At 50.4% G+C, this 9,917-nt stretch overlaps 1 protein-coding gene across 1 annotated transcript; it reads left to right on the top strand.

The window, feature by feature from the left end:
• Window positions 1-260: 260 nt before the first annotated feature.
• Krt77 (keratin 77) lies at window positions 261-8,680 on the top strand. The gene is made up of 9 exons (XM_038341372.1): window positions 261-794; window positions 3,698-3,912; window positions 4,459-4,519; window positions 4,871-4,966; window positions 5,801-5,965; window positions 7,195-7,320; window positions 7,431-7,651; window positions 7,997-8,031; window positions 8,397-8,680. Exons 1-9 carry the CDS (start codon window positions 261-263, stop codon window positions 8,678-8,680), a joined length of 1,737 nt encoding a protein of 578 aa, XP_038197300.1.
• The last annotated feature ends 1,237 nt before the right edge of the window (window positions 8,681-9,917 follow it).

Genomic DNA, 9,917 nt, shown 5'->3' with positions numbered 1-9,917 from the left:
TCGCCACAGTAAGAGATAAACGATAAGTGATCAAGTTGGGGGAGTTTGTCTGCAGTGTAATTTCAGCAACAGATAGGTGTGAAGTTTTTAAGTAGATGGCGCTGGCAAATATTCCCCTCCCAGGCACCCAGCCCAGCAGGTGTGTGTATATATAGGGACTGAGCCAAAGCCTTTGCAAGGGAGACACAGCTCCTTCCCTCCTGCTTTCTGCCTTCTTCCAGTTGGGCCCTTGCTTTCTACCTCTGGTTGCCCTAGCAACCATGAGTCACAGGTTTAGCTCGCAGTCTGCTTTTAGCTCGAGGAGCAGGAGGGCCTACAGCAGCAGGTCCTCCTCAGGCTTTGGCGGTGGGCGGCAGGTTGTGGGATCTGTGTGCCAGTCACGGGGGAGGTGCAGTGGCGGTGGTTATGGAGGGGGGTTTAGCTCCCGGAGTCTCTACAATCTGGGCGGTAGTAAAAGCATCTTTGGGAGCCTAGTAGGGAGAAGCGCCAGTGGTTTCTGCCCCGGGGGAGGAGCAGGAGGATTTGGAGCGGGAAGAAGTTTTGGGGGTGGTGGCTTTGGAGGCGGTGGCTATGGCGGTGGCAGATTTGGAGGTGCCTTTGGGGGTGCTGGATTTGGTGGGCTTGGGGGATTCGGTCCGTCTTTTCCTCCTGGGGGTATCCATGAGGTGACTATTAACCAGAGCCTCCTGGAACCCCTACACCTGGAGGTAGACCCTGAAATTCAGAGGGTCAAGAACCAGGAGCGTGAGCAGATCAAGACTCTCAACAACAAGTTTGCCTCATTCATCGACAAGGTAAGTACCTTAGGGGTAGATAGAGTCCTTGGTCAGCATCTGAGTGGCCGAGAGGGCCTCACACTCTGCCATAGTTCTGATGCTCCTGAGCTGCTTCACTTGGTTGGTGACAATCCCTCCATTCTGTGTGGTCTGAGACCCCAAGGAAGCCTTTGACCGAGGCTTTTACATAGATAACATTTAATGAAGGCTTCTCCGAGCTGCGTTTTATTTTTCCCTTTTAGTAGGAAAGCAGATAAGAGGCGTGGTGATACTCAACAGATACACATGATAACAATCTCGCTCTAAGTCATTATTATCCACGTTCCATTTATCTGTGTTCCTAGACACCCGTTCACTCATTTAATTACCCACCTCAGCATCCATCCTACTCACCATCCATACACACGTATCTGTCCATCCACCCACCAACTCAACCACACCATCCGTCCATCATCCATGCACCCACCCACCAACTCAACTACATCCATCTATCCATCATCCACCAAATCAACCACACCATCCGTCCATCATCCATGCACCCACCCACCAACTCAACTACATCCATCCATGCATCCATGCACCCATCCACGCATCCATGCATGCATGCATCCATCCATCCATCCATCCATCTGTTTACCCATCCATTTGTATTCATCCATCTAAATATCCACCCAGCCATCCACCTATCTATCACCTACCCATGCTTTTTTTTTTTTTTTTTTTGGTTTTTCGAGACAGGGTTTCTCTGCAGCTTTTTAAGAGCCTGTCCTGGAACTAGCTCTTGTAGACCAGGTTGGCCTCGAACTCACAGAGATCCGCCTGCCTCTGCCTCCCGAGTGCTGGGATTAAAGGCGTGCGCCACCACCGCCTGGCTCTACCCATGCTTCTATCCAACACTCATACCTGCACCCCTTCCTTGATATACACTCAAATGCTTATCAAACCACCCATTCACCTGCCTGTCTGTCAGTCTACCTGTCCATTTGTCCCACTCCTATTTATTTCACAAATATTTTATTAGGTTTACTGCATGCCACCATACACAGAAGCTGCAGGGATCCCCGAGCTGAATAGCAGAGAATTGGGACAGTTTATATGAGATGTGTTAGTATGTGTGGCACCCTTTGGGCCGTGGTAGCCTGAAGGTGCCATGAGTTGTGCCTGTTGGACACTTGGAGTGCTTCACTGAGAGATCCCAGGTCTTACCTTGGTCTTGAAAGTGAAAGGAGAGCCAAGCACTCAGCAGAAAGAATGTCCATGTAGCAAGGAAGCATGACAAGTGTGATCCCTTCCAGGGAATGTCAAATGTCAAGATTTCTGGGAAAGTGACAGGAAGGAGCGAGGTGGTGATATAAAAGAGGGGCAGACAGCAACAGCTGGGAAGGCTCATACCCACTATGCCACTGTCTCCAAACATGCTGCTGTAATGGAGTAACTGATCTTTCCACTCTCTGGGGGTGTTACCACAGACCAGAAATGTAGTGGCAGGAATTCCTCATGGGGTTACGAGCTGCACTGACATGTGACATCTGAGAACTGCTTGCCCCAGTCCCTTGCTGTGATACAGCCAAGGCAAAGATGAGGCAATGTTCTCTGCACACATTCTTCTGATGAGAAACAGAATCCAAGGAGAGCTGGCAAGAGCTGGCCCCTCAGACAGGCGGAGTATCAGGGGCCTGGGAATTCTGGGTGGCTTATAGCACCCCATCTTAGGACAGTGTCTGCAAAGGGCTGTCTGCTTCCACAGAGCAGTGGTTCCCCCTCCCTTTCATAGATCTTTCTCTTAATGTGTATATATCAATGGATATGTTTATAAACTTATTTCTGTAGGAATGTGTTTCTGTACAAGTGAGTGTGTAAATGTGTGCAAATGAATGTGAATATATGTGAATACACCTGTCTGTGTGAATGTGAATATATGTGAATACACCTGTCTGTGTGAATGTGAATATATGTGAATATACCTGTCTGTGTGAAAGTGAATATTTGTGAATATACCTGTCTGTGTGAATATTTGTGAATATTTGTGAATATACCTGTCTGTGTGAATATTTGTGCACATAAAATATATATACAGATGTATGATGCACACACACACACATATGAGAATTTGTAAGTGTATGCACGCGCACACACACATAGTCCCTGAGGGAAGCCCACAGTTGGCACAGCTATCTTTGTCAATGCATGGCACGGGAAGCTCCACCTGTGGGCAACCGGCAGGGAACAGTGAAAGCTGGGTTTTGTGACATGAAGGACAAAGGACTTTTGATCCATGCTCTTGATTTATGCTGTCAGACCCCACTCTATGTCCAGTCCTTGTTCCCACAGTTTGAGGGGAGGGAGTGATGAACAGGGCCACGTCGATGCTCTATTTCCTGGGCTAGCAAAGGAAATAGTAATCTAGGCATTTTTTTCACAATATGTCAGCCCAAAGCTCTTACTTGGGATGTGTAAATGCATTGTAGGACTTTAAAAAGTGAAAGCACTTATCTTAGTAATTCTACCAGGGCTATAATAGCATTTAAATGAGGTTGCTGTCTTGAAAACCGCAGTTGCAGCCAGCAAATATGGTAATGGATTCAGGGGGCACCCACCCAAGCTTGCCCAGGATACTAAAAGACTGTTCCTTCTGCCTTCTTGTTCTCAGTCATGAGCCACACTCCAGTCATAAAGACAAAGGAAATGACAATTGCTCATTTTGGCGTGGATAAATTGAGTGTGGGCTGAAAGCTCTGTTATGTCAGGGTGTGCAGCTCAATGAAACTGGCTGGGGGCAACATAAGAAACCGTTTACCTCCCCTGATGGCCTGAAGGCCATCTTGAACTTCTGAGGTTTGAGTGGGCTGCAAGGCCATGGATAGCTCTTCCCATGGAGAAGGCTGTTCAGGCTGGGGTATACTGGGGACCTTGCTTTTTAGGTGCGCTTCCTGGAGCAGCAGAACCAGGTGCTACAGACAAAATGGGAGCTGCTGCAGCAGGTGAACACCACAACTCGAACCAGCAGCCTGGAGCCCATCTTCGAGAGTTACATCAGTCAACTGCAGAGGCAGGTGGATTTTCTGAACTCTGAGCGGTCACGCCAAAACTTGGAGATCAGGAGCATGCAGGATGTCGTGGAGGACTACAAGAGCAAGTAAGGATCCAGGTGGGGGAGGGGCCAAGGGGAAAGGGAGAGGGGCCAAGGGCCAAGTCAGGGCCCTTTTGCTGCAGTGGAACCAGGGGGCTCATGTGGTTCTGCAGTGTATAACTGCAGGGGCGACGTTTTACATGTGACGGTCCTGGTGGGATGGCAGTGACAGCTAGCTGTCAGTTACACTGAGCAGGGAAAGGCAGGAGATGAGTGAGCCCTGCCTACAAGTTCATCTCTCTGTCTGGAGCGTCCCCTCCTTGTTGAGTACTGGATGGAATGGCTCTGTGGTTCTTAAACTTAAGCTTGCCTCATGTTGTGTAAGACTCTATGTCCCACCCCAGTGGTTCTGATTCAGTGGATTTGGAGTTACTCCCAGTCATCCATCAGTGAGGCCAAAACACCAGGCCCTGGCAGAGGCCAGCAGTGCTGGAGCAGGGCTGTTTGAGTTCAGGACGGTGGGGGCCTGGGAAAGTCTTGGTTTTCTGCTGGGAGGCCGACCGTCAGAGGGCAGAGGTTATCCCTTCAGCCTGCTTCTTGCCTCCACCACAGGTATGAGGATGAAATCAACAAGCGGACCAATGCTGAGAATGACTTTGTTGTTATGAAGAAGGTAATGGAAGGGGGTCCTCAGGGAGCTGAGGATTGGGAAGGAGAGAATGCTCTGTGTTGTGGACAGGGTGACCCTTGGGCCAGCATGGGCACGTGCTCTGCCCAACTGCAGGGCATTTACAGAGAAAGGAAGCCAGACGGACTCTGCTTTGGGATGTGGAGAGCTGATGTGGCTGAGGCATGGTGGAGGTTGTTGCGCCTCTTTTTAGGTCCCTGGTTTGAGTGAAGCGATGACGTTTTTAGCCAGGAACTAAAATAAACCCAGAGAGCATTTGACAGTGGCCTGAGGCCAGACATGAAGCTGGTGGCAGGCAATGCTTGGGTAATGAAGTCAAACATTTTCGTCAATCAGGATGTGGATGCCGCTTTCATGGGCAAATCAGACCTGCAGTCCAAAGTGGACACGCTGTATGGGGAGGTCAACTTCCTGAAATATCTATTTGATACGGTGAGTTCAGTCCTGAGGAGAAGCCCCTTTCTTTTCCCACACCCCATAAGAGCTGGAGAAGGCTCATCTCACCAGGAATCCAGCTATTCACCTTGGGGCAGCCATTCCCCTGAACTTCAGCGTTCTGGTTGGGGCAGTGGGGATGCGGTGGGCAGCAAGAATCTCGAGTAGCTGAGGGTAAAGTGGTTTCCTGCTTCATGGTCTCCGGTCACCTGGGACACGAGGGTAAGAACCAGGTCTTCACGCTCTGTGGGAAGTCCATCGGGCTCCGGGAAAACCCTGTAGAAAATGATAGGAGGGATTTTGTGGAAAAGGTGAACTGGAGGGGAGCTGGAGTTTGTTCCCCAGGTCCACCTGTGGCTTGTGTCTAACTTGGGGCTCCCAGCTGAGTGCTGGCCCAGAAGCTCTGCTTGTGGAGATGCCCTTTCAACAGAAGAGTGCATGAACTGAGATTCAGTTGTTTGCTTGGTAAAGCTGCTAGTCAGGTGACTCCAAACTGGAGTCCTTTCTGCTGTTGTTGAGACCTCTTATGGCTACAAGGAGCAGCTGTGTCTTTCAAAGACCTGTGTCAAAAAGGTGGTGAAGCCAGAGCAAGGCTGGGGCAGTGAGTACAGGAGGCAGGATGGAGGGGGTCACAGGGTAGCTTCCTCCTGCCGAGATGCCTGGGCCCCATCACTTGAGTTGAGACTCTTAAGACCTTCCATTTATGTTTCATTGCTTATAAGAGGCCCTTCTAGCTCAGATTCCGGCTTCCCCAGGCAGCCTTGAGGGGGAAGCAGAGGGGCTACTGAGGCTCTAGGGGAGGTGGGAGGAGTGAACTCTGCTGTTTTACAGGAGCTGTCCCAGATGCAGACGCACATCAGTGACACCAATGTCATCTTGTCGATGGACAACAACCGCTCCCTGGACCTGGACAGCATCATCGATGCGGTGCGAGTGCAGTATGAACTGATCGCACAGAAGAGCAAGGATGAAGCCGAGGCTCTGTACCAGACCAAGGTGATCTTGGGCTCTGAGTTCGCACCCCCAAATAAACAGATACTCCCCAAACTGATATTGCCTCCTGACTTTAACGTGTAACATGCCAACGGTAAAGATTTCTGATAATTGGCTAAAGATTACCCTTCTCTTCTCACTACTCTGAATGCATGTGGTTAGTTCCTGCCTGTTTTAGTTATTTATTTTTAGTTCATACACATAGGTGCCACAATGCCTAATGCTCCTAAGCCTTGTAATAAGTAACTGCCATTAACCATAACTAGTCCCAGGAGTGCAAATTACAAACATGTTCCTTAACCACCACAACATTTGTTGTTTTTATTTTTCATAATACTATCTTTTTATTTTCTATTTTTTCTATTTTATATACCACTTAGAAATGGCTTTCTGTGACTCTAAACATTCTACAACTTTCTTAACAGTATGGGAACTTACTAGGTGAACACTTGTCACTATGCCATTGGGCATATTTTCTCTTACCTCTGGGTGTGAATTCATGTTTCTGAATGGTTAAGACTCTAGTTGAAGGAACAAAGGCAGGCAGCTCAGCCATTGAATTTTGAGTAAGCAGGATGTGGTTGTCTGCCTTGTAGATTTTGAAGCCTACTCTAGAGTCACTGACCTCTGCCCCACAATCTGGAAACAGATGTTGTGGGATACAGTGGATTTTGCCATGGACCTGGGGAGGAGGAATTGTGTCAGAACGCACATTTTCTCATCAGCTCTTCCTGAGGATGCCCTGTGTGTAGTCTGGTTGATGAAGCAATGCTGGCAAAGGAGAGAGAAAAAAATGACTGTAACTTCTCTGAGGGCTTCTGAGGCCAGCAGTTCCGGCCTGCTAGGAGAATCACTGTAGAAAGGGGACAAGGAATATGGGGGTGGGACAGAGTGAGAGGGTCCGGTGTGGGTAAGGATGGTGTGAAGGCTTAGGTGTGTGAAAAAGGCAGTGATGGGCATTAAGAAACAGGGTTGTCTGAATGGAAGAGGAGACTGCCCAGAGACTGGTGGAAATCAGGGAGGAGGGAGGTTTGTTATAGTGGTGTGTGTGTGTGTGTGTGTGTGTGTGTGTGTGTGTATGCACATACTGTGCCTACACATTTTTTTTTTGTTCATCAGCTGAGGGAGGTTTGGGTGGATGACCTTACTCCAAGAGAGAGCAGCCCAGAGCTTTCTCTGGGAGACCATAGCAAACCTCAGGTGCTGACCATGGTGCTGCTTCTGACCTACAGTACCAGGAACTGCAGATCACAGCCGGGAAACATGGAGATGACTTGAAAAACAGCAAGATGGAGATCTCAGAGCTCAACCGCAACATCCAGAGGCTGCAGGCAGAGATCGCCAGCGTGAAGAAGCAGGTGGGGCGCCTGCTCATGGTGGGCTCACCAGATATGCCACCTCCCATAAGGTCAAGGTCAGATTCCAGGAGCTCAATACCTCTGTGGTACTCCACTTGTCTCTGATATAGATCGAACAGATGCACGGATCCATTTCCGATGCAGAGGAGAGAGGAGAAAGGGCTCTCCAGGATGCAAAGCAAAAGCTGCAAGACATGGACGAGGCTCTCCAACAGTCTAAGGAGGAGCTAGCCAGGCTGCTGAGAGACTACCAGGCAATGCTGGGGGCCAAGCTGTCCTTGGATGTGGAGATCGCCACCTACCGCCAGTTGCTGGAGGGCGAGGAGAGCAGGTGGGTGTACAGCAGCCATGTGCCCTGGGCCACAAATGTGAATGTACCCATGGACCAATGAGAATGAAGAAAGGCTTTTCCAGGTGTTCCCAGAAAGATTGGTGGTTCAAACTGAGCGGAAAGATGCAAGTTAGTGTGTATAAGTTGGAAGGGTAATGGAGAAGCCATTGTTACCCACCCCTTCTCCCAAGCACCAAGCTCCTGTACTCCAGCCTAAGATAGGTGCGGCCTGGTGTGACCCACAAATGCTTTAAGACTTCATGAAAGTGCTCGGGGACAGTTCTACTCTACCCCTACATCAGCATCTCTGCTCCTATGGCTGATGGCGCTGCTTTCATTTCACAGGATGTCGGGGGAGCTGCAGAGTCAAGTGAGCATCTGTAAGTAGCAGCGTCCTGGATGGAGGCTGGATGGGCTGGGCCGGGTTGGCTTTGTTTTCTAGTCTCATACAAGGAACACCATAGTGAGCAAGGCCTGCTTTTCTTGCTTGGGATACTTGACAGCACTGGTTAACGATTATTAGGAGATATATTCAATAAAAACTGAGCACTGAGGACTTGTCTCTAAACAGGGGTGGCACACTTAAATGAAGGCATACATCCTTTGGAAGTGCGCAGTGACTTCCAATGAGTCTGTTTTTAAAGAGGAGGTCACCAGGGATGACAGGCTGCTGGCGCTCACGGCAGGTGTCGGTCCCCCTGCTGAGTCCTTCTGACCCTTGTGCGTCTGTCCTCCCCTGGCACAGCTGTGCAGAGCAGTCAGGTGACTGTAGGCGGCGGCAGCTACGGTGGAGGCAGCGGCGGGGGTTCAGGCGGTTACAGCGGTGGATACAGCAGCTCCCGCGGGGGCGGCGGCGGCGGAGGTTACGGAGGAGGAGCAGGCTCTCGCGGGGGCGGCGGCGGCGGCAGCTACGGCTCGAGCAGCAAAAGCAGCAGCAAATACAGCGGCGGCGGCCGGAGCGGCGGCTCCTCCCGCACTCAGATAGTGCAGACCTCCACCCACAGTTCGCGGAGGCGCGTGGTGGAGTAGCGGGAAAGCGGCTTCAGTACCTCTCCTGCCGCCCTCCCCCCACGCACTCCCGGGCTCTCTCACCTACCTTTTCCCAACGGGTCTCAGCAAGCTTCCAGGTCTCTTCGACTCTAGGTGGGGAAGCAGGTCAGATTTACTGCCTCTTTATTTCTTTAAAGTCACATGATCACTACGGCACCCCTCTGCTGTCCCTCCACTGTCCTGATCCCCAGGGGCCTTGTCCAGCAACGAAGAAAAAGAGCTTGGAGAACAACTTCACTAGGGGCCTCAGTCCCAGGTCCCCTTTCCTCAAACTGGGTAGCTCAGTAAATAATAACCCCTCACCCACAGCGGCCTTCTGAAATCTTCCCTCCCAGAAACCTATTGCAAGGCAAGCTTGTTTAGAGTGGGGCACATCTGAGACAAGGGCCACGGGGGGAGGGGGCTTGCACTGTAGTCTCATGCTCCCTTACCATGATGGCAAGGGTAGGTTTGTTGTTCAGATTCGGTACCTGTAGGTCATGCCCGTGCTGATCTATTTTGTCCCCTGGGTTAATAGCCCCAAGTAGGGATGGTTCAGTGAGCATGGGAACTGGAGCCCTTGTCCAAGGAATGGCTGTGCTCAGCAGTGGGTGGGGATGGTATGGGATTGACAATCACGGTCTGTTTCTGCCCCTCCCCCCTCCAGCAGGCCCTGTATTTGGAGCCAGCTCCTTACAGATCTCTGTTCCAAAAGGACGTGCTGAGAATTGCCCAAACACCGGGCACCGGTAGGGCAGCCCGGCTCTACCCAGGTGCCTGGGCCTGAGGAATGAGAGATGTTGCCTTGGATTGGGGAGAGATCCAACCTCGCGCCAATCTGGAAATGGCCCGGGTTTTGGCAGGCAACCCAATGCTCTCTCTCAGACCTCCTAAGTTTTTTTCTAAGTTGTCAGACTTGAACTCCTAATTTAAAATTTACAGTTCTCTGAAAAAAAAAAAAATCCTTGAACCATGCCGAGGAGGCAGGAAGAAAAAAGCACAACCAATAAAAAGCCATTAGAGAGGGAACGCGGCTTTGCTTCTAAGCTCTGGAGACCCCTTCACTGGCTTGCTGAGTCTGTAATTCTGTCTGGAAGGGCTTCTCTGTAGGGATCCCCTGGGGAATGCTTGTGACTTCATTGCCTGTTGGAAGCTGAACTTTGAAGGGCTTGGCAGTTCTGCTTTTTTCTACAATAAAATTTTCTGTGATCTCAGTATATTGTGTGATCAGGAGACG

The sequence above is a fragment of the Arvicola amphibius genome, chromosome 9, assembly GCF_903992535.2.
Source record: "Arvicola amphibius chromosome 9, mArvAmp1.2, whole genome shotgun sequence".
NCBI classification, from domain to species: domain Eukaryota; kingdom Metazoa; phylum Chordata; class Mammalia; order Rodentia; family Cricetidae; genus Arvicola; species Arvicola amphibius.
The sequence above is the reverse complement of the archived record's forward strand: the minus strand, read 5'-3'. Positions and strand labels throughout refer to the sequence as shown.